General features: G+C 41.3%; 1 protein-coding gene across 1 annotated transcript in view; it reads right to left on the reverse strand.

Moving 5' to 3' along the window:
* WDR49 (WD repeat domain 49) overlaps positions 1-26,037 on the reverse strand; it is a 68,939-nt gene that overhangs the window by 20,536 nt on the left and 22,366 nt on the right. Inside the window, exons 6-10 of the mRNA XM_014517484.2 lie at positions 19,120-19,287; positions 18,499-18,647; positions 15,004-15,237; positions 7,329-7,493; positions 3,732-3,847 (exon numbers count right to left, since the gene is read on the reverse strand). Coding sequence (XP_014372970.1) covers positions 3,732-3,847; positions 7,329-7,493; positions 15,004-15,237; positions 18,499-18,647; positions 19,120-19,287 — 832 coding nt within the window. The remainder of the gene's footprint in view (positions 1-3,731; positions 3,848-7,328; positions 7,494-15,003; positions 15,238-18,498; positions 18,648-19,119; positions 19,288-26,037) is intronic.

Raw genomic sequence — 26,037 nt, forward strand, 5'->3', positions numbered from 1 at the left:
TCAGGAGGCACCAGTCTCCCATGCTTGGAGACATTGGGTGCTGGGAATTCCTTGGCTCTTACACCTCCCGGGGGCACCTCTCTAAGGGGGAAAGTCCGGGCTTTCAAGCAGGAATAGTCCAGACTTTTCCTGCTTAAAGAGACCTGCCTCTGGGATCTCCATGGAGTTTCTCTTCCAACAGGGAAGGTCTGAGTCCCTGGTTAAAGCAACATGCCCCAGCACCCCGTGCCTCCTCCCTGGGACCCGACCTGAGTGGATCCATGGCTCCACACAGGTCAGCATGGAACATGACCAGTTGTGGAGGCACTGGATGTTTTCTGCTTCAGGAGATCCCAGACGTGTCTCCCAATACTTGCTCCACTCACTGAAACCTCTACTTTCTCCACTTACTGAGGCCAACCCCAAGATTTCCTGGGACGCATCTGTGTAAGAGGGAATGCTGAGCACACATTTTAGGAGCTTGAGGGGCTTGATCCTGTCTGGAAATTCCCCACAGTGAACAGGATCTAGTCCCCCACACTTCAGAATCAAGTGTGGTTACAGACTGGTTACAGTCTGGTTGGAGAGCACACAGTTACCCAGACTGGTTGGAGAGCACAGGCAACTCTAGCTGCCCACACTTTCCTGCCGCCAGCACACAGACGTCCACCACAATAAAGCGGCACAATTTATTACTACCTTTGCCACCACCACAGATTTTGGGTATTTGTGGTGTGATAAAGGACATAGATGTCTGCTTGCTTCATCTTTGTTCCACCATAAAAAAAATTATGGCAGCCCAAAGGTAAGAAAAGGCAACATCTATTTCTACCCCTAGATATGTTTATAAAAAGAGAATTGTACTGGCATTATGATTTTGTGTATAAAAATACTCCTACTGATATCAGACTTTGTCTGGGTCAGATGTCTGTTTCTAAAGGTCAGTCTATGATCAGAGAATCATAGAAAATTAGGGTCAGAAGGGACCTTAGGAGGTCATCTAGTCCAATTCCCTGCTCAGCACAGGACCATCCCCAATTACATTGTCCTGGCCAAGGCTTTGTCTAGCCAGGTCTTAAAAACCTCTAAGGATGGATATTCCACAACCTTTCTGGATAACCTGTTCCAGTGCTTTACTACTTTTCTTATGAGAAAGTCCTTCCTAAAACCTAACCCAAACTTCCCTCGCTGCAACTTGAGATCATTGCTCCTTGTTCTGTCATCTGCCACTGCGGAGAACAGTCTAGTGCCATACTCTTTGTAGCTACCTTTCAGGTAGTTGAAGGCTGCTATTAAATCCCTCCTCAGTCTTTTCTTCTCCAAACTAAATAAGCCCAGTTCCCTCAGCCTCTTCTCATACGCCACATTCCCCAGCCCCCTAACCATTCTCACTGCCCTCTGTTGGACACTTTCCAATTTGCCAATATCCTTTCTGTAATGGGGGACCCAAAACTGGACACCATACTCCAAATGTAGCCTCACCAATGCCAAAGAGAGGGGAATAATCACTTCCCTGGACCTGCTGGCAATGTTCCTATTAATGCAGCCCAGTATGCCATTAGCCTTCTTGGCAACAAGGGCACACTGTTGGCTCATATTCAGTTTATTGTCCATTGTAACCCCCAGGACCTTTTCTGCTGTACTAAGTTAATTATGATGTTTGTAATACGTTTTTGATGATGCTGTACTAAGTTTGTGGGACAGCAGTATAATATCTATATTACATCCTTTTCTACTTGGGAAGATACAACCCTACATTTACAGTTGACCCTTCCATCCACCAATCCATCAGCCACTGAGGGTCTGCCATAGGTGCTGGACAAGTGTTAGTACAGCTGCAGCAACAGATAGGAAGGATGATGTATGGACTGAATCAAGGAAAGGAGGCAAACTGAACCAGGTAATGAAATTCTAATCTCCAACCATCACAGTAGGGAGTTATATTCCATAATGTTAGCCAGGGCAGAGGTATAATAAGTGACATGATAGTTTCTTGAGAGCCTTTATAGATGATATAATACAATTTAGTTCATCTCTGCAAGCCAGAAAAAAGCAGAAGGAATAACAGAAACCTGAATATCAGTTCCAGAAAGAGAACAGAAAGAAACCCTAAACTGAAAGTGATGGGATCAACAGTCTTCTAAGTGAAATCTATGTCACATTCTCTAAGAGACAAGTCTTTTAATCCTGTCTAATCTATAGATTGCAAGCACAAGATTTATGTTGACTACACTCTGCATGGCATCCAGCAGAGACGTGTTTTATTCCACTCAAGTGTATTTACATTGATTTTCTATTTCCCATGCTAAATAAACCTTGATTTATTTAGGAGAACTGGAATCAATGGCTGTTGGTGGAGAAAATTCAGGGATAGGACACCCCTATAAAACTGAAACTCAATCCAAAAAGCATCCAGTTGTCCAGATGAATCTCAAAGCAAGGGCACAGTAGCATGCAGTCTTAAACAGATGCTGCCAGGATGATGGTCATTTATTCCAAAGGGAAAACTAAGGGAAATATTGCAGGGTTGTTGGTTGTAGCCACATTTGTTTAAGGACATAGGCAGGTAAGGTTCTTTGGGTAGATTTGATATCTTTTATTAGACCAACTAAAAAGTTGGGGGAAATTTCTTTGCAAGCTTTGGGGCACAAACAGCCTTTGGAGTTATCAGGTAAAAAGATGCAACTCTTACCCATGAACCTTTTCAGGCCCAGTGGCTCAATCCAAAGGAAAACCAAAGCAATATCACTGATGTATTTAATTCCAACCTAACTTTACTGTTCACCTTGAGCATCACTGCAATTCAGCGTAATGATATGTGGGTCACTAATGAGCAATAATTATTTTTGCAAGCATGCACAAGTAGCAATGGTATATTTATAAGATAGATAAGCATTTCTGGACTGAGCCCTTTAATATATATGCCTTAATATTTAAAAGCACTTTTTCTCCTTTTTTAGAATACTGCTAATGTATATCATGTATTCATGGCCATTAGTAGGGATTTTCTTCCTGGTTTTATATCTGTTAAAAGTCACACACACACACAAAAAGAATTTGGTTCTTAAATTTTCAAAGAGGATGAAAAGATACAAAGACAATTTATTCCATCCTATTCCCAACCCATTAACATAATTCTACACTGTACAAATGCTGTGTAAATTACCTTTTAGGTACAGCAGCATCTGCATTCGCTGAATTTCCAAATCTATAGACAGAATGTTTTCAAATTATGTCCTGCAGTATTTTTTTCCTAGCACCTGCATAGCATCTTAGTGCAGAAAAGCTCTTTTATGTACTTGTAATTCCTGCAGGAATTCTACAATTTCTGAAGCAGATTTTTTCTTCTAGTAGAAAGCATAGGGAATGGTGCTTTATAAAGCTAAGGAAAGTCAATATTGTGGCAATTCTATGCTACAGGCAGTAAATTTTGCAATGGTCTCACTGTAAACAGAACCCTCAACAAAAGATTCAGGATCCACAGTGGAAACACTATTGCAGTATGGGTGCTATATTTGCAAGACATACCACAAGTAATCTCCCCAACTCTGCTACATCTCTAAAGTAATACCCTCTCAACTGATGCGCAGCCAGCTCTTTAATATTTTTCTGAACTGCGTTACCACCCAGTCAATGAGTTACTGTGTTTGGAGAAAATTAGAACATGATAGATTTTATCTCCAGAAACTGAAAAAAACAGCACATTTTAGTAATTTATCTCTTCCTGGGTTGTATTATAACATATACAATACCTGTCCCAGCCTGTAATTAATATCGTCTCCTTTAGTACCAAGATCTGGGAGATATCAACAGCTCGGTCTCTTCCAATGCTGAGCTTGTGGTGACAGTGTCCGCTGAAATCCCAGACCTTCAATCAAAAAAAAAAGAAAAAAGAGTAAGCCATAATTTCTTAGCAGATACAAAGCAGAAAATCTTCTGGTAACTTCAGAATCAATAAAGCAATGAAAAAATAAACCTATTGAGTCCAATTTTCTTCCTCTCCACTGTAAATCAGAGATAACTATGCTGAAGACAGTGGAGTTATAATGGCATAAAACTGGTCTGGCTGGCCCCTGCACAGCATAATAAAATTAATAAATAATACCAGCACATAGCTCTCAAATAGCACTTCTCATCCATAAATCTCAAGACACCATACAAAGGAGGGAGAAGCATATACCCCATTTTATAGGCTGGAGAAACAAAGACAGATTAAATGACTTTCCCTAGGCCCAAAAGAAGTTCAAGAACAGAATCCAGTGTCAGAGGTGGGAAGAGATGCCAGGTCACATTTGAGTCCTGTGTCCTATTTCTAACACAGACACCATGTGTGTTCACTTCTTTATTCATACATAATTCATTGACAGCTTCATCATTTTAGTCATCCTAAACACAAGCCAATAAGATCTGTCTACTGGCACATCTCAAGATGTGTACTTTAGCTATCCTAGCATGTATTGATTTATAGCTCCTACACTGGCTCCTACAGATTAAAAGTGCAGGAACATCTCATTTCAGGTATAATCTATTGTATATTACAAAGTACTACATAGAGGAGTTATTTCTGCAAAGTAGATTTGCCATTGAGAAAAAATATATTGAGTTCACGTTGTGTTGGCGTTCTATATTTTTCCTACATGCAGTAGGAATATGTTTTGAAGGCATTGAATTTATTTGTTAATATGAACAAGATTCAGAAAGCTTAATCTTTAGGGTTTATTAACAGCATAAAAATACAGTAATATCCTGCTTAACCAACTTATCCTGAGGTGCATGATGCTAGTTCAACAATCTGCCTCCACCCTATTTTTGATTTTTTTTTCAGTATGTTCTTTGACTAAAGTCTGATCTGAATAAAGTGTTTGTACTCATATAGCTATTCCACTTACAGGGTTTCACGAGGATAGAAGTACTGGGGAGTCTTTAAAACCAAAATCAGTGTTGCTGAAGCTATATTGATCTCAAGATACCTTGTACTGGTATAGCTTACTCTTTTCCATGCAGGAATAAGCTATACTGCTATAACTACATTTTGCATTAGGCTGGTTTTACCACCTTATCTCTACTGGTTTAGTTGTGGTACATTTTTTTTTGTACCTAAAAACACCTATAGGATGGACAGGTTAGCCATCACTCCACTTTCTTAGGCACTGAATGTTTTATGCTAGGATTTCCACTGCTTTCAAATAGTGTCTGCACTTAAGATTACTTCCAGTCAGCCAAGAGCAACAGTATAATTTGAGTCCCAAATTTCAGCTAAACTTCTGCATTACTTCTGCTAAGTCACTTCACTGCCCCCATCCCCATCCTTTGACTTGTCCGCAATAGATTTGTCTGTAAGCATTTTAGAGTACTAACTGTCACCCTATGTGTTGTGTCAGAGTGCTTAGGTCCACAGGGACCCACAGTTACTACCACAATAAAAATAACTGAATGCAGACTAACCAGTTATTTAAAAATTAGCCATGTGTGGGGAAATAGCCTCTGGGAATAAGGATTTTCAAAAACTTAAGCCAATAAAATTGAAAGAGCCAGAAATCAACCTGACCGTCCCATAATATTTTTCAAGCCATGTGAATTTAACATGCCTTGACGTGAAGGACTGATCAGATTGACTTAATGCCTGCCATAACACTGCTTAGTTTTCTGCCAATACACCCATTTCCTGACTTGAAGCACACACCCCAATATTCAAGCCCAGAGTCTCTCATTAGAAGGAACTAAAACACCAACAAGCAAGTTGTACGATGGTTTTGTAACATGGTCAAATAATCACATGGAGATTTGAAAGAAGTTTATACCTTCATTTTAAGGTTTGACATAACAGCACTTGAATAGATGTCTCCAGAAGTAAAAAAAAACAAAACAAAAAAACCCATAAAAACAAGGGCATTATAGACATGCTACAGGAGGCAGGGGGGAGGGATGTTTTAATTAGCACAGCTCGGAGCCACGCTAATTAAATGCACCTGAAGTGACACATGTATCAGCATCCCCATGCTGAAAAATGGTGGTGGGGCACTTTGAACTAAAGCTCATTGAATGAGCTTCAGTTAAAAAGTACTCCACTGCCATTTTTTAGCGTGGGGATGCTGATACACGTGATGATGGAGTAACCTTCCTGCACATGTATAGGATCCCCTAGTGTTTTATCTTCTGCATCAACTTAGTTGCCATTTCTGACTAAAAACTTTCCAGGCACAAAATACTAGGTACCGCAAAGCTCCAGGGACTCAGAGAAAAGCAATGAGAATGACTGAGCATTAGGGTTAGGCATAGAAATTACACATAAACCAGTATAGTGATTGGAAACCAGTTCAAATCTGTAACACAACAGAAGTTCAGTGCACATAAACCACTTTCAAAAGAGCTGAAAACAGTTTAAGATAAACCTAGATAGATGCGTTAGGTTAAATCAATTTATTTAACTTCTGTCCCAGATCACCTCCAGATTTCACAGTTCCCCAGTATCCCAGGATGCTTTACACCTCCCCTGCAAACCCCTCACCTCTCAGGGTGGGAAGGCTAGCCTTGGCCCATGCTGTGCGCTCCAGCTGAGCAGGGAGGTATGCTCTAGTGCCCCCCCAGTTTCTGGCCCGGGCCACCGCAGGCATGTGGCTGCATTTGTGGAATCAAGAATGAATGTCTGTTCACTTCCTTATGGGTTCAATCTACACAGTTTAAACTAAACTGCAAAGATTGAATCAATTCAGCCTCGGGCCTTTTGACTGTTTGTACTTAGCCTAAGGGGCATATTCTGTTTAAGTTATGACAAAATCAGGTGGAAGACAGATAACGAAGAGGAAGGTAGGCAGGGCAGTGTGGCGCCTTGTAGATTAACTCATTCAGAGAGGCATAAGCTTTCACAGGCTATAGCTTACTTCATCAGATGCTATAATGAAGCTTATGCCTCTCCGAACCAGTTAATCTATAAGGTGTCACACTGCCCTGCCTTCTGCCTAACTTCAGACTAACATGGGTAGGTCTCTCTATTCAAAGAAGAATGCTAGGGGTCAAACCTGGCATCTCTTTCTGTTATAAGCACTAAATCTATGAGAGCATTTGAGTGGTGAAGGAAAATAGGATTTGCAAGTTCTTTGAAGCAGGAATATACCTTAGAATTTCTAGTTGGTAAAGCACTAGGTTTATTTAAAGCATTAGATGAGGAACTAAATTTAACTGCATTTTCCTGACAACATTATGATTTCAACAGCTTTTCTGTGCAAGGCTAATAGTGTGTGTTGGGGAAGGAGTCCCTGTTTTATAGCAGAACATTTTGGCCCATTTTACCTAGATGGAGAGGACTGTGAGGGAAGCAAATAGTTTGAAATGATTTCCTTTCACCACACCTTTACTGTCCCATCTGTGCTCCCTGTTAAGAGCCTTGTCTCACTTGCATCCAATGCCATAGTGCTAATCTCAGCATCCCCATGGCAACCGGTAAACTGTTTGATTTTCTGCCCAGTGTCGATCAGCCAGAAGGTAACGGTAGATCCTATATCTGAGCTGATTACCTAAGAGAAAATAGAAACCGTGATGGAATTAAAATGTATTTATAGGTATGCATGTGTAAATATAAATAGACAGATAGATAGAGATGCATGCGTGTTTACATAGCTTGATTACAGCAATCATAGAATCAAAGAGAAATAGTGCTGGAAGGGACTCTCCAGATCATCAAGTCCAACCCCCTGCATGAGCCAGGATCATCCTATTGTTACCTCTCAGCTCCCTGTTCTTGGGGAATCCTGGCACAGGATGCAGCCTGTCTGACTCGCAAAGAATTTTCCCCTACCTGAACAAGAACTGATTACGAAAGACAATGAAGATGCAGTGGGAGATACACCTAAGCCCTCCAGATAAGGGTGACAAGAATGAAGAACTCCCCTAGGTCTCATTTTGCATCCGAGATGGAACCAGATGACAATTCATTTACATGGGAGATGGAGAACAAAAAGCCTGAAGCAAAGACCACAGTGAATTCTGGGATCAGAAAAGCAGGGGAGTACTGCATGATCGGGAATCTGTGCTCCAAATATTAATCAACCCACATTTACACACACCCAGCTCAGCATTTATCAGACCAATTCTAATCTGGATTTACAAAGACTTCCCCTCCCCCCCGCATCTAACCAGAACTAAGCAGAAGTAAAGGCATCTCAGGCCGTACAGTCCCCGGTCCCACTATGGGAGGCCTATTTAAACTTGATTGACTAAAACTCAATTGCCAGGTTAGGGAATGCTGAGGCAAAGAGACTGAGTCAGAGGGGGTATGGGCAACATTTGAACAAAGGTAAAGGGTTCATCACAGCGTCCAGCCCGTTGGAGCCCTGACCACAAATGCTGTCATACTTTTCCCGGGATGACTGGTGGAAGTCCTCCCCACAAAGTTTATGAACACTCCAAGTAATCCCCTTAAGTCTGTTAAAAGACTACAGGAACATCTGGAAAAGTCATGCTAAGCTGAGGCCTATTCACAACAGGTAAAAATACAAAACTCTGACACTGCAAGCTATGTATTGTTTCTGAAGAAACAATGAGGTATCCCATCCAGTATATCTGCTATCCATAAGAATTTCAAGCTGGCTCCTAAATGCCTGGTTACTCCTTAACCTTATGTTTTCCTGGTTATTGATCAGTTTCTTGAGCTGTTCCAAACCAGATAGAACATCTATAGAAAAGAAAATTATATACACAATTAAAAGAATGCTTTGAAGAAGCTGAAATGAGGGTATAAAAATCTGTAAAAAAGCAGCAACCTGTGTACTTCAAGAGAAGAAATCTCTCTCACACCATCCACTGTTGTTCCGGAGAAGCTGAAAGAAACGGATCATCTCCCTTCAAGGATTGTGCTAAGAACTTTACCTGTCAGCACTGGAACCCGAGTGCCTTGGACCATAATATATTTCATATACTCAGCAATAAATCACTTTTATAGTTAAACTGGTAGTAACTGGGTGCATGTTTCCTTCTCTACTTTCCTTCCCCGCTTGCTCTGCAGCAACGCTTCTTTTACCTAAGCTAAAGATCCCTGTGAAGCCCAGAAATACTGTGGGGTCTGCTCATCAAGAGGCTACCACTACTAGGACAGTTAGGGCAAAAGATTGGGATGTGCTGAGTTTGAAACACATAAGGGGATCAGCTTGTACAGGCTGATTGACCCAGTTTGGCTCAGACGTGCCCTTATGAACTGAATGCTGGCCCATGAGGGTGTCAGCTGGACAGCCAGCCAGATTAAGAGGTATTCTGTTCACCTGTGTGCTTGTGTCTGACTGCATTTTATTGTTACCTTAATAAACGGATTCCTGGCATATAAGGGTGTCAGCCTGTCCATGCTGATCAACCCAGCTGGGTTAGGTGTGTCACGTTAATCTGTGTGTGTTTGTGTGTATGACTGATTTGGTGACTGGAGGAACCCAGCCCCATTAAAACTGAGTCCTACAAGATAGCTCCTTTGGGGGTGAGGACTTGCAGAAGGGAGATATACAGCTCTGTATAGAAACACCAGTACACAAGCAGCACATTGATAGAATTACAAAGACCCTAGAAATGTATCCCTAATAAATGAGCACACCCCAAAGTGATGGGCAAATCTGGTAACACTATACGAATCATGATCTAAACTCTACATAAGAATACCTTCAACTCTGACAACACATATATGTACTGCTTTTATTACTGGCATTCAATCAGTCTTAGCATGTATTTTTTCCATCTTTGCCCCTTCATGACATTAAAGGATTTCTTATCCCACACAATTAAAGTCTAGGGGAACCGAGAGGTGACTAGGATCCTTTAACTTGAGGGAGAAACTGGCAAACTTCTTAGCAGGGATGAAGCAAGTCACCTTCATGGACACGGCCTTTCGCTTGGAATCCTGGAGGCACCTTTAACAATATGCTTTGTGCTGTGTGGTCAGATAAATCTTCTCCACTTATTTCAAAGAATTGATCCACTGAGTAATGGATCTCTAAAATTGATCTATAGTAGGAAAGGTAAATTAGGGAAGCTCTCAACACACATTAGCCTCAATTGAGAATTTAGTCGCAAAACCAGATATTATAAATTATGAGACAGTCAATTTGAACAGATTCTGAAGATTTCTTTCCTATATCCTTTATTCTGTGGGTGTGAAATTGTACAAAAAATAAAAAGGCACATATGCATACTTCCATTTCTTGTGTACTTACTGCAGGGTCAAATTTTGCAGTCCTCAGTCCACTCCAAAGTCAAGTGGGAGATTTGCCTGACAAAGGATCAAACCCCACAATGCTTTTTCTTGGATTCAGTGGCCATCAGTAAGAAAAAACTAATGACTGATAGGATGTTACTGTTCTCTCTCTTTTCTTAGAATAGAAAATAAACTTCACAACGTTGGTCTGGGATACTACTAGGATAGCAAGTAGTGACTGCATTAAATGAAAACCTGACACTGTGTTAAGGTTTTCATGTACAGAAATTACTGAAAATTAAGTGGAGATACTTTCGTTGTTTGTTCTTTTCAAAACACTTTTCCTCCTGGTTAAAATCATATGTTCCAAAATAGTCATCTATTTCTACTAGCAAGGAGTCTATAACTCCATTCCAATCTAATTTAAGAAATGCTAATCAGCGATTCCTCAGCAATCTTAGAAACAAAATGAAATTTCTCTCCTACTCTAATTCACATTTCAGGAAATGCTCTTGTTCTTGAGAATGTAAGTCCAATACTGCACCTGCCAGCATCCAGGAGAATTTTATAACAACTACTGACCACAAATGCAATAAGCTACAGCATTTGGACAGCCCCATATTCTCCACCCAACACCATTATATTCTAATGGCAATTCTTGAAAAATTATTGTTGGGTATTGGCCAAAAAGAACTAATAGCTTGTTAAAAGTACAAGTCTATTGAAATGAGGTAGTAGCTATTTAAGGTTTAATAATTAATTGAGACTTTTTTTTACATGCTGCATACTTATTTCATTAAGTTTCCTATCTAGCTTATACATGCAAGGGAGTGATTTTCTCTCTGCCAGAAGCTGGGTCATTGCAAAGCAGACTATCAGATTTTTGTATTTCAAACCTTTCTGAGTGATTCTTTTCTGTTTCCCCCAGGAAAATAATACCCCCCCCGGTATTATTTTCTTACAAGCTTCCTTGGAAAATAATGTGTTTTTAATTCAGAAAACAGAGTAAACATACAACATTTCCTATCAAATGAATGATGCTCATCACAGTCAAAACCAGCAGGTGTTGCATTCAAACATCCATTCCCAAATCAGCATGCAGCAACATTTTATCTTGCTCCTCTGAGTCTTTGCAACAGTTAGTCCACATGCTCCATGCAGAAATCAGAGAGAGGAACAAAGAATAGATAGATATACAGCAGTTAGAGAGTTTTTAAATGCTCTGACTTAATGGTATGTAGTTTGGTCCATATACTACTAGAGGCATTTCTGATTTGAAATTTGAATTTCAGTTCACAGGGGATGCTCTCCTTTGACTATCATTCAGAACAAATGATGAGTGTATCGATAGCAGGCAGTTCCACTTTTAAAGCAGGACTTGTTGTATTTATGAGCTCTGTGTACAACATCACTTTAGACACCTGAACACAAAATATACTCTTCCCCCACTTTACAGCAGCACTTCCTTTCTCTCCCTTTTTTTCCCCCCACAGTAGTGCCTAGAAACCCCCACCAAGGTGAGTACCTTGCCTCAGCACAGTCTGGACATTTAGTAAGAGGTTTTTGCTGTCTGAAGAGAAAGACGAAGAGGGGAAAAGGGAACAGGCAGACACTTGCCCAAGATCATTCTGCAGCATAACACCCCGGTACCCACATCCTACTGCCACCCCTTTCTGTTTGGCACCAACTATTTTGCACGCTCCCTTCTTCCCATTTTTTGAGTTTTAAACTTGTGCTGATTCTTTTAGAAGTGAATAAACCCATTTGCAAGGAAAATATAATACCCACATCAGACAGATGTTGTGCAAATTAAGGTCTGTCCTATGTTTTAAAGCTGTGATCTGCCTAGCTTTATTGCCAAGCTAAGTCTGAACATCTAGAATGAGCCAAGTTTTTGTCCTTTAAAAGAAAGGTTTCTTTAGAATGGCTTTGTCTTGAAAGGACACCTGTCTCCCCTCTTCTATCCCCATTTTCTGTGACTCTCAGGAGTCTTTAAACTCAACTTCTAAACTGAAAACATGTGCTGTTCATTAGCCCAGACACCAACACACCTGTACTGCTTCATTCAGAAGCAGGCACTGAGGCTCAGTAGATAAATATTGCCAAGGCTGATTTAGCAGCTGGGTTAAGCACTAAGCAGGCATGATTTTCACAGGGAAAGGTAAAGAATATTGAAGTGAATTTATAGAGACCTTTGAACAGGGATCTTCTCCTCTCCCCTCTGTCTTCTCCTTCAGGACTTCCCTCTCTGTTTCACTCTTCACACCTTTCTTAGCTCTACCTCTCCCCTTGAATCTACCACACAGCTTTTATGCATCTCTTTCTGATGCCTGCTTTCTTGCATACACATGCAAACCCCTACTTTCCTAATGTCTCGCACAAGGGGAGAAATCAATGGCACTCCCTGTCATCAGTACTAGTACACTGACCATGTCTTGGTCCCCTAAATAAGCAATATTTTTGATGATGATGACAACAATGACGATGATGATGACGATGGCAATAATAATAGTAAATCTTTGCTTCCTACAATATTTTGAAAATTTAGGATTACACCTTTCACCACTGTAATGTAGCTACCTCTCTTCCAGGCAGGAAAGGAATAACAAACAGCCAACTAAAATTGTGAGAGGCATTTAGGCAAAATTCAACATGCAGAACTGAAATCAGTCCAGGACACCTACAACACTACTTTCCCCATAATACCACACATCCTCCACTGGTTGCAAGAGGTCAAGCCTTCTGTTTCATATCTTAATAATGAAGTACCTTTAGCAGAATGTTTCTCCCTACCACTAAAGCTGAGGCATTGCTTCAGAACAAAAGCAAAATCCTTCCCCTGAATGACCTACTCAGCAGTGCTCAACTTCTAGCCTGCGGGCCAGATCCAGCTGGCAGAGTCATGCCGTCCAACCCTTTGGAGACAGACAGGGGATCTGTGGCAACATTAATTGCCATTTCTCTGCTGCCATATTGCAGCCAGAAGGGAGCCCAGTGGGCCAGATAACGTGGCCCTGCACACTAGAATGCACCCGTGCATGGCCAGATTGGGGCACACAGGGTTGTACCTGCACACAATCAGGCTGGCACGTGGAGTTAGGCCAGTGAGCAGATGGCTGTGGCATGCAGGCCCAGGCCAGTGCACTGGATTGTACCTGAGGAACCACCCCATATGCCAGCCCCACATGGTATTTGGCTCATGGACTGACCCCTATCACTCCTCTGGCCCTGTGGGGCAGAGATTGAGCACTGCTGACCTAGTCAGAAAGTCTCACCTAGTCAAATGCTTACCCAGCCCAACCACATTTAGCTGTGCACTCTGACTGGATAAGAGCACAAGATATAGAAAAGAGTTATCATCAGGCCTGTTCTGCAACAGGCTATGTATGCTAGCCTGCTGCATCCAGATTGAGCCCAATGACTCCATGGGACTTTATGCAGGCACAGAACCTTGCATGCTACAAAGTCTCACTAGTGATTAATTCACGGCCTGCATCCTGAAAGGAATTCGTCTTGAGGTCCCATCTCACACATTTGCCTTGCTCATCTAAATGCACACATTTTGCAATGGGAAACTTCCAGAGCATTAAATGGTAATGTAAGGAACCAAACTAAGAGAATGGCCAGCTGCAAAACCTGCAGTGATTTATAACCAATTACAGCTCTGTGCATGGTGTTAAAAAAACTGTTGTATGTAAAGGGACATTCCCTAAATGCACAAGCTTGTAACAGAGAGCAAGTACAGTAATATTTTCAAGAATAAAACAGTGAGCTAGCTTCCCTGGGAGGAGGCTGGAAAAGCTTTAAGAAATACATATATTTATTTTTAACAGAAATTCAGATTCTGCCCCACTAAAACAGTATGGTTTTGTTTTATTTATAGTGAGGCATGTTTTTAAAGCATTCAGGATAGGTGCCCTTTTTCAGTCAGACCACAGCACTTCTGCCATGCTTTAAACATGCATTTGTACCAAATAAATGATTACAAAAAGCCATGATGATCTGCTGACATCCCAGATCATCCCACAATATGCTAGGAGGTTTGCCTTTGCTGAATCTCAACCAGTAGATAAAAGAGGCCATTTGGGCAGAGCTCAGGAAAATCTATCACAGAGGCATTTCCCTGTATACCAACTGTGGCTCTTCATTGAGATGCAGGTAGTGCTCCGATACCAAAGACTGCAGTGCATCATTAAAGTACTGTGAAGACAAACAACACTCACACTGCATACCAAGTGGTATTACATTTAACTGAATCATTTTATTATGAATACATCCAGGTCTGCCACTGTGAGCCACTTGTGTAAAATGTGCTGGCAAAAATGGATCTTCACTAATTACATTTCATGCATATTTCAGAACTATCCTCGGGGATACAGTAAGGTGGCTATAAAGAGGAATTTTCTAACCAAGTCCATTTGCAATTTGCAGCCATAGCAGGGCTGGTTTTCCACAGAGATAACTCTAGAACATCTCGCAGTGGGGATGTTATTTTTATTATGGGTGTTTCTTTGAAACACTGGGTATATGGATATTTTATATCTCTTTATAACACTGAACCTTTATTGGAAACTAAACTGCTTTTCAAATGACAGACGTATAAGAAATTCAGGTACTTTATCAGTTAAACTATACTGTTGGGATACTGGAACACCCATAGTCCTTTGCAGGAAAGTCACACAAACATCATAATTACCAGGCATCAGTGTAAGTTCCTTTCCAAAGCAAAAGGTTTCTCTATCTCCCTCTTTCATTTCACTTTCTGAGATCAAATTAAGAATATCATCTTGTCAAGGTGCACAGTTTCAAGTCCCTTATCAGGAAACTGCAGAAAGGTTCTTTTTTCCCCTTACCTGCTTGAAGACCGAATTGTAAAGCACACAAGTAACAGCTTCCCTATGACTTGTGACCCTTCTATTGGTTTCCTGCTTCATTTCCAACACCATCAGTTGGTTATTAAATGAGATGAAGAGCCGTCCATGAGCTTCATTAAAATAAAGGGTGGACTGGAATTCCAGACTCTTTGGGAAGGAGCCAGCAACTCTCTGGATGCACAGCTGATGCTGAATGTCCCAGATCCTTAACACCTGTGCACATAATGATGAAGAAATCATACTTTATCTCCATTTTTTGCTTCAGACAGCGTAGCAATGATTAGGTTAGTCAGGGCTAGCTGTGCCTTGCTTTGTTTATCCTCATTAACATTTACCATCGAATAGAAGCCACAAAGAGAAGGCATCTTCTGTCAATTTATTCTGTAAAGGTCTTGGCAAGGAGCATTTTCTTTTACTATTATTATTTGTATAATGACCAAGGTCAGGGCTCAGTTGTGCTATTCATTGTGCAAGCACATAATAAGAGAGAGTTCCTAGTTTACAAAGGGTGAAGGAGACATAGAGGAATATCTTGGCCAGGGTGGCAAAGCAGATCAGTGGCGCCAGCAGAACTAGAACCTGCAGAGGGGTAGCAAGTTCACTCGGTGCTTGCAGGGAGTGGGAGGTATGCCAATCACTGTAGACTATGAGAGGGCAATGGGGATGTGAGGGGAAGGGATCTCTTATCTGCCCATGCTCTCTGCACACTGACTGCAGCTACTACCACTGCCACGGCTATAGCAGCATCAGCTCCACAGCAGCAGACTTATGGTACGGGCTCTCTAGGAGTTGCACCTGGTGCCCCATTTGTTCTCCCCCTCCCCCCAGATGCACTGTTGGGCATGGGGCTGTGCCTCCTGTGACAAAATCTCCCCAGGGGAGCACCATTCCACTTGCCCCACTCATCCCCTGCCCCCCAAATACACTGCTGGGAGTGGGGCAGTGCTGCCTGGCTCCTATGGCTGAGCAGTGCAGTGCTTCCTCTGCAGTGGCAAAGACTCCCAGGGGGTATTCTGGTGCCCCTTCATAGTCAGCACCTAGGCTGGTACACCCCCAGTTAAGCTACTGAGAACCCAGGCCTGAATCTAAATCTACTGTCCATTTCTTTTTGTACCTAGAGCCTGATTCTCCTCACATACATCCTCCTAATGTAATGCCATTGCTTCACTGCTTTGTACAGACACAAATGAGAGGATAACTAAAGCCATCCATCTATCTAAATATCCCTTGCATTTACCCATGGGAAAACAATGGGTGACCAGAATAGCCAGCACAAAGTCAAAACATCAGTCTATTACTGTACCTTAGAGATTTGAAAATATTACAGGTGAGCCTTATCTCCAATAACACAAGTCAGGGACAGGTCTGATAAAAATCTCTCCATCATACTGTATGAGCATTGATACAAAAGACTAATATGTTATGGAAACGCCGTGGTCTGTTGTGCACATAAATAAATAGGTAACTTTTAAGCCATTATGTATGCGGTAGACTGTAAAGATGCATAATAAATACACAGCTGTAACTGCTGTAGGTAGTGTGAAATTGCCCTTTCTAGAGGGAGGAAAAGGGAAACTATTTTTTATTTTTCTTGACGGCATGAAACTGCGATATATCAATAACTGGCTGCAGGCAAGTCATTGCTTTGCAAACTACTACGTACGCTACTGTCAATTTACCTTCCTTGATGCCCTCCACTAGCCTTCTCTTTCTGCAATGGGGCTCTCACAAGAATCAGAGACAAGTAATTGTGACTAGCGCTCATCCAGAACTCTGGTCACTGAACAATTGTTACAAGTACACCCAAAGTCATTTATCCATTGAAGGCCTTAAGCCTTTCTCATCTATTTCAAAACCCTGGTCTGCCTACCCCCATACAACTGGTGTCCCTGTTATTATTTTCTCTGAGATTATTTTCTCTGAAAGCCTTTTTTATAGTAGCAGGCCTCTGGCAGAGATGGGTAAGTAGGCCTGGTAGGCAAAAGTGTTAAGTGGGTGTTTACAGGAGCATGGAGGAGGATGAGCAGATATGGAGCAATATGGCCTGCAGAATCCCACTTTAGTAAGTCATGGTTGAGATCCTGAATTTTTCCATGATGAAGCTGCTCCAAGGAACAGAGCTTCTGTATCCAGGGCGCAGACCTTCAAAGGTGCCTCCGTCCTGGTTAGATACACAACTGATTTCAATAAAAGTTAGACTGCAAATACAAGTGAGACACAGAATAACCTTTGGGGATCTGGCCCTATATCTGTGAATCTACAACAACTATCCAGAAAACAGCAATGAAGCACATGCAAATTTGTACTTATTTAAAACAAGTCCATTCTTGTTTTAAATAAGCACAAATTGTCTTATCGGTATAAAGTATGGCACATTCAGTAACTCCTGTTATTTATCTCAGGTTGTCAAAATCATGCTTTTTAAAAAGGTGGCCTTTATCCTCTCTGTTCCCCTTTCACTCCTCATTATATCAGAAGGCAAACGTTGTGGTTTCTACTGCCAAGAAGTCAGAGAATGTTCTTAGGAGTAGAGGGATGTGTTCTTTATTGTTAAGGCAGAGGCACTTAGATTACCATGCATTTATCAAAGTGAAATTCTAATATAATAAAAGGCTTTGTGTGTGTGCACATGTGTGTGTGTGCGCGCGCATGCAGCCAGGGGCAGAGTGGCTGGGTGTGTGTGGTTGTGGAGCCAGGGGCAGAGTGAGTGGGTGGGTGTGGGTGTGCAGCCAAAGGCAGTGGGTGCATGGGTGTGGTTGTGCAGCCAGAGGCAGTGTGGGGGTCTAGGTGGGTGGGTGTGTGCAGCCAGGGGCAGTTTGTGTGTGTGTGTGTGTGTGTGTGTGTGTGTGTGTGTGTGTGCATAGGGTGAGTCCCACATGTACACCCACCATACACATGCACCCACACTCCCGTCCATTGCCATATACACAGACCGCCACAAACCCCATATCCACCCACACCCCACATATCCACACACACCCCCACATGCTCCTTCACCCCACATACCCATACATCCACAGTCCCCCACAAACCTATACCCCCACCCCCATACGCACATACACTATGTAACATAATACTTTAGCAATAACGGAAGAAACACAGTGTTAACATTGCTACTGAAAGACATTGAGTAGTTTTTAATGCTGATGCTGGCTGCAACGTTCATCTAGGGTTTTGATCAGATCTTTCCTGGCCTTTCTAGTGAAAAGACTAGATCACAATCTCCAGTAAGAAGTAACAGATGGGAAAATAAACTATCACATTCACCATGGGACAGATTTTCAGGCACGTTTGGCACCTGCAATGGAACCAGACTTTTAGAAGTCATCAGTATTGAGCTTATTTGAAAATCTGACTGAAGATGTCACAATGGGAGCTGCTGTGTGTTGAGGATCACTGAAATGGGAACCAAGCCTTTTTGGAATACCTGCCCTGTAGATCTAAAGGAGTCTTGCCAAATAAAGATTACTTTACCTTGTCCTTTGAGAAGCTGAAAAGCTGCTTTCGTTCAGTAATGAACTGGACAGCTATTATAGTGGCAGAATGGCCTTGTAGAACTCCAGCAGGTTTGGATGTGACATAAGGGTTCCAAAGACAAACTCGGTGATTAATTCCAGCGGTAGCTATTCAAGACCACAAAGCAAAATAGATTAAAATCAAGAGGATTTTTAAAGGGAATTTTATTTTAATTAATAATAAAGAAACTGTACCACATCTTTGACAAACACAGGGAGACATCTTTGATAAATGAGAATGTGTTTATGTTTCCAGTGAATATGTTGTATCAGTAGTGACTACAGTGGTTAATAGTGCATAACGGTTTCCTTTCCAGTCCCCTGTCTTTGGTTACTCATCACTTCCCTAAACTTTTGTTTTCTAAGCAAAAATTTCTCTTATACTTTTGCCAAAGCTTATTTGTCTCTTGCCATCATAAACCAGCATTATAAATAATAACACAAAAAGCAAGGCAAGTCAGCCATTTGCTCTTATAAATGGGAAAGAAAATGCCTATGCAACATGCAGCACAGAATACTAGACCTTCTATTGGTCTCATCCAATACATTAAAGGGAACAAATTACTTATTTTTAACATACCAATTAAGTTGAGTCGGGAGTGGAAGTCAAAAGCATTAACTCCCCGGGCAATGTTGAAGGATGTAGTTGTAAGATGGGGCTTTAATTTCTCTCTCCAAGCCAGCACCAGTGTATTAATATTACTGGTTGTACTGGAAATAAAGGCATCTAAAGAGGAGCTGTATGCAACTAAAAGAGAAGAGAAAACACTTGATTTCTTATAACAACCCAATCAGAGCCAGTTGCATAAGAAAACAGGAATTTTAAATCTCAGCTACAGTGTAGCACAAAGTCTGTGGAAATCTCTATGGTGAAATTACCGTTGACTCGAGATCCACAACAGCTCACAGCTTAATCCTGAAAGATGATGAGCTCTCTGGCCACTGGCCACAACTACTCCTATGCTTAAGTGCATAGTTGGATTGTGATGCAAGCTCACAGCATATAGTAAGGAAGCAGTTCATAGAGCACCAGGATTTATATAGACAATGGGATTTAATCCTGCAAAATAGTCTATCACTTCCAGGACTTCAGTAGCATTTTATAATACTCAGGATACTGTAACTGGAGAAGAAAGAAATCTAATTTGGCAATATATATTGCACCATTCTCTTTACATAATGAAGCCTTGATTATTTGTTTCGGTACAGAGACTTAAGGAACACTGTATACTACCAACCATCCATCTGATAATCCTTTATGAATTACAGAGTTGTATCAGAATCTGAGTTCAACAGGGATTTTTCAATTTAAAATTGATGGCACAATTTTGCCCAGTGCTACCAAGCTAGTTATTCTTCATTCTGTAAAACAACACTGAGATTTAATGTTTACAATATGCAGTAATTATTCCAATACAAATATATGGTTACTCTGCAGTAATTACTAAAGGACTTAAAGAATAACTATCAAGGAAATTACTTTGTTATTCTTCTGCTTTAATTTCAAATGCTGTTGTAATTCTTGTCCCTGTGGTCCATCCAGACAAGACAAATGGGAAATTTAAAAAACTCAGGATGTTCCTCTAGGACAGGAATCTGTAGGTTACAAGTGACATTTATAGGAATAAGATGTTGTGTGTTTCAGGAGCCTGGTAATTTGCACAGTTTGTTACAAAGACATAAACTCGTTCCTGACTAAATTGTATTGTAAGTCAAGCTCCTTGGAGAAACGTCTGACTAAAAGGTGATGTTAAAGTAATTTCCATAACATCAAAGTATGTGACAAATTAAAATGTTCAGCTGCAAGGAGAAGGAGAAAAGGGGCAGATTGAGATAAAAAAGAAAGTTTCTTTATCTTAATGCTCAAACATCAGTTGGAGTGCAAACAACACAAATATTGCCATGATGATATCTGAATCTCTATTTAAAATGTCACTTTATTTCCCAGTGTTTTGCAATAGCTAGCTGTATTCGTGCAAAATGCTTTTTAAAATATTCTGTGTGTAAGTGATCCTCTGCAGGTGCAAATCAGCACGGCTCCATTGATTTCAGTGAAGTTATAACAATGTACTCCACAGGAGGATTTGGCCTCTCAGTCTTCTTATCACAAGCATAATGAATAACAATTTCACTCCATTCATACATATGGAACATCCCAAGATTTCCTACAGATGCAATCAGAAAAGTTAAGAATGGGGAAGACCTATTGGATTCACAGGCTTCTAAACATACAGAATACAGTCCTCCAAAAGAAAGAATATCCGATGCTAAAATCGACAGCTGCATTTCATCCTCAATGACATGCCCTTGATTAAGGAACACATCTACTTATAGGAAATGTTCTTATCTCAGTAGTGCTGCATTAAGCTCTATGGCTTCTCATCTTCTGTATGACAGCCAGCCAAAGGCATGATCACAGCGGAACCAGCAAATTTAGAAGTAAGAAACCCCATGAAATTGTCACTTGAGATTTGCTTGGTCATAGACTACATGCAGATTTCTATGGGTTTCCCTTTCACAGTAAGAACAACAAGCGACGTGACAATTAGGTGTCTTTCTCCTCAGGCAGTCACAGTCCACCTCTGGTCTGCAAAAGCCAGGGAGAGAGAGGTGTTCCTTAAATGTTCATGCATGAACTACTGTTTTGGGAAAGGAACCTGCCATGATAAGCAAGCATTCCCTGACTCTTACTTCAGTCCAGACCATGTATCTACACAAACCCACATTATAATCACAGCCTTATGGTGAGATGTAGCAGATTTCCCTTCTCTGCAGCTCTCTGGATCAGTTCATGATAGTGTCCTGTCATTTAGCCCCTCTCTATATGGAAGAGTAGAAAGGAACATACATTCTCCTTTTCAATACCTACCACCTTTCTCAGTAAAGTATTTCCTAATATTTCCCTTGGTTCTGTCTTCTACAGTTCAAACTGCCCCTTGTCCTGTTGAATATACCACCAAATACTGAATATGCTATTAGTTTATTTTCTTCCCTGTATTTAATTTCTATATTTAACAGGAGCCTCAACAAATAAAAAACATTCCTTTCAAATAAGAAAGATTATAACACCTCTGGCCTTTCCTCCAGCACATACCATATTTTGAGGTCCACATTTGAGACTAAGGAGGAGATTTGCAAAGGCAAATATGCACCTAATTTACATTAAGGAGTTAGGTACTTAACAGCTATTTAACAGTTATTCAGGCTTTCATATTCTGCGCTCATCTCCCGACCTCCCACTCAGTGCGACTTCTGCTGCTTTAGGTCTGAGGAATAGTGACCCTAGAAGTTCAGTTCTCAGTAATAACCTCACCTGTTGCACATAAAACTGCTTACCTTTAAAATTACTTCCAGCTATTTTCTGAAAATACTGTGCTTCACTATCTACATAAATAACTCTTTATCCCTGATATCTTATGCAGGGAATGACAGATCTTTTCTGCAAACGATAGCAGACACGAAAACCTATCACTTTTCTTTCAAGTTTTTACATAAGCTGTACAAATTCCATTTGAACCATCCCATACGCTCTGTGTGCCTGTTATCCTGATTTCTCACATACTGACTAAAGTATTTTCCCTACATTTTGAGTTTAGTAGTCTATTCTTTCCCTCAAAAACTAAACTGTAGCTTTGGCAGGAAAATAAATGTCCTATATTCTCTGTCCTTTAAGTGGCATTGACTGTCTATAAAGCATTTTATCACTGTCTCTTTTTCACAAGCTATGCCATCTCTTCTATCACTTCTCCCTTAAATTTAACACTTTCATGTTCTCAGAGATCAATAATCAGGTGAAATTCACCCTTATTTAGAATGGCTTATGTACCATTTAAGTCATCCAAATACAGTGTGACATATTTGATAGTCTGTTCTTGAGCTAGTTCTCTGCACACAGATGAACGTCAGCATAAACCTTGGTAAGAAGAGTTTGATCCCATACCCATAAGTCAATAGGATCCTCTACATTAACATCAGTAGGCTTGATCAGGGATTCAAGGTAGTAAGACTTCAGCCAAATAACTGTTCAGCTTTGAACTCCAAAAACTGACATGATCTCAGTAAAACAAAGGTGGGCCCAGCAAAGGCTATAAAAATGAGGCTTTATGAAGTACTACCTACACAGAGGCTGAAAGAATCAAATGTGAGAAATTTCAGAATACAGTATCTTTGTGGTGGTGATTTGTACACAACGGGCACATCTATTCGTGCCCCTGACTGCACATTTGATACTGCACAGTCATTTAGTACTTGCTTTAGTACTAAATGACTGCGCAGTACCGCCAGTACTGTGCAGTCCCAGCAGCACACAGTTATTTTTAGATGCTATGTCGCCATAGCAAAAAACTACATTAACATTGCTCATTGCTACTGCAATGTAGTGTCAACACCATGGTTTGTGCCTGCTGATGCTATGTTGCGGTAGCAACAAGCTACGTCAATGTAGCTCATTGCTATGGTGACATCATGTCGCATGTAGACACTCTCAAGGGGTTGTATCAAAAAGAAATGGGAATAATTACTTGGGGTACATCAGTCAAGTCAAGACCTGGAGCATCAGTAAACAGGAAAAATAAAAGATTAATAAGACAAAAAAAGATAAGTCCTAAGAGGTAACCAGCTAGGCGATGGAACAGTAAACACTAGTGCTGTTTATTGCATTGAGATAGTACAGCTGATCCTGAAGGACCATGAAGCGCTTCACAAACTGCTAAGCTTTCTGAGAGATGCCAGAACTCGGGCAACTCTCAAGATTTAGTCCTACAGATATACTGGTGCAATGCAACGGTTCAGCCCAGAAGAGGTAAGGAGCAGGGACCTAGAGTCACGTACAGGTTCTATTACAAGTCATAATGAAGACTAATCTGGTTTTACCATTTAAAAGGGCAGGGCAGGGCAGGGCAGTCCTTTAACTTGTGCTGGGAACCGGTCTAGATTACCTAGGCTAGGAGTCAGAGTTTGAACTGATTTCAAATCTTTTAGTTACTTTTTGGTAGTAGTAGCTGGACATTTATCACCCATCTTTGGTCCAACTCAGAGCAGCAGGGACCCCATGCCAAAGATGAACTGGGATAAATCCATTCCCTTGTTTGAGTGCCAGGACCTCCAACCTATCACGATGTGATCCTGTAGGCTAGGGACAGACATTCAAAAAGCCTGAGTCTGAATTGATTCAGTCTTTGCAGGTTAGTCTAACCTGGTTAGGCTAAATCAGTTTTGTAACCAGACAGACATCCCAAAAATGCAAGTACATGCCTGCAATGGCTCAGGCTAGAAGCCGGGGGTGCTAGAGCATCCCTCCCTCCATTTCCACAGGGCTGAGCTGAAGGGGTTGTGGCCAGCCCATAGCAGGACACTGTGATTAGGGAACCCCCTGCCTGTGATAACAGAGCATTTATCAGCTGTGTTACCAGCATTTAACACCCCATCAAAAAACAAAGCCTCACTCATTACAAGCTCTTCTTAAACAGCTTTTTCCAAAGGAAGGAATGCAGGAACATTACCAGCTGAGCTGTTGATTACCTTCAAAAATGTCCTGTCTGCCTTACACAGTCTTAGCTACCATACCACATGCTAGCTACAGTCTGTGCTGTGGGGGAGAGGAGGAAGGGATCACTGCTTAAGCAGCGAGTGGTGAAAGGAGGGGGTGAGGGGGGCACGGGGAAGCCAGCAGACCCTGCTGTGCCTGCAAGTCTCTGCTGGAGCTCCAGCCAGGGAGCAGAGGGGAGGGGCCAGCCCTGCTGTGGAGCAGAGAGCCCTGCCCAGCCCAGGGAGCATGCCGGGATACTGGGGGTATCTGGTTTAGCTTAAACCAGCAAGGGGTCTGGGACAGACATTGCATAAACCAGTTTGACCCAAATCAGTTAAGTATGATACTACATTCAACCAAGTTTATCTCAAACCGGTTTTAGCCATTTGCAAATTGGTTTATGCGCACTGAACATCTGTTCTGTTACAGGTTTAAACCAGTTTGTAATCACTCAGACCAGTTTATGTGTAATGTCTGTCCCTAACCATAGACTCTCAGGTTCTTCTGGACATAATAAGCATTATGCTGGATAACTATTTGTTTTCGCAGTATAAGAAAAATGAAATATTACTGCTCACATTGCAAAATAAACTCACTTTAATGGGAACCATTTAGATCTAGATCAGAATGTCATATCATTTTACAGCCTTCACACTAAATGCTGAATGTGTGCAGCACTCCAGAAGGGTATCCATTATAATAGCACTTTGATTACTTTGATTTATCTTTTGTGCTTCACACATCCCAAGTTAATAAAACCTGTCCTAAATGTCTCATTTGAAGTTACTTAGATTGGTACACAAGAACATTTCTCACTTTCCTAGCAGTTATATACAGTTACAAAACAGAACATGCTTTCCTCTGTGGGCCCAATTATGGCATTTGGGATGAATAGGTGCAGGATAGCCAATGGGATGGTCAAAAAAAAAAAGCATCTAGGAGAACGTGGTTCATTATCATCTCCACACTATGCTGTACTAGCCAGCAGCCCTTAGGCCCACTCCAAATTGCTAATACATAGCAGGGACAAGACTGTAATTGTGTCTTCTCCTTGCCTTTTTTATAGTGATGTCTGACCCCAGAGGCACACGAAGCAGCAATTCCTGTACTCCAAGTGCAGGCCACATTTATCACTTGTTCTGTCTGACACAACAGGAAGAGAAAGCAAAGAAAGAACATAACCCTACAATAAAATACACAGAAACTGCATGCACCCACTAATCCCAGTAGCTAATAGTTATCTAGGGATAAACAGTTTTTCAGTTACTATGTTTTTAAAAATGTACTTTGAAATGTATAATATAAACGTTTTATAATAAATGAACACATTTCAGCTGCTTTTTTTGTGGTGGATACAAGATCCAGACACCTTGACTGGAGTCAATTTGTCCTTGGTCCCATTATCTGATCTCTTAAGAAACTGCAGCCAGAGACTCCTCCTATTACCAAGTTTTTGACCCCTTCTTCCTAGATCAGTATCAAGCCCAAGAGGCCCATTTGGCCCATCAGCTCTAATTTAGTTTGCTGTTTTCCAAACGGTCTCCCTCACACTACTAGCAATACCTAATGAACCCAAATTTGGGCTCTCATTGTAAGGACGTGCAGGTGAAATGAAACCTCTCTGACATGACAGTTTTGGGGCTGGAATGCATGGGGAGGCCCAAGCAACCCCTCTGAGCTATGATAGGGACTCAGGAATAGTCTAACAAAACCCCTACCAGCAGGTCTCAGAAAACACTGCTATTCATTTTCTAAAGTCCTGTTGGGACAGATAATGAACCCCTCAAACAGCAGCTCCTTCACTCACTAGCACTGACTTTGTGCTACTTACTTCACTGGTGTCCTATATTCGCCACTAGTATCCAGTTTTTAAAAAGCCGAGGTAGATCTGACACTACCTAGTTTAGGGTATTTTTGCTGGTGCTCCAGTTAAATCTGACTACACATCAATAGAAAAATTCTGGCCCTGCT

The sequence above is a fragment of the Alligator sinensis genome, unplaced genomic scaffold (genome assembly GCF_000455745.1).
Source record: "Alligator sinensis unplaced genomic scaffold, ASM45574v1 scaffold787_1, whole genome shotgun sequence".
Lineage (NCBI taxonomy): Eukaryota > Metazoa > Chordata > Crocodylia > Alligatoridae > Alligator > Alligator sinensis.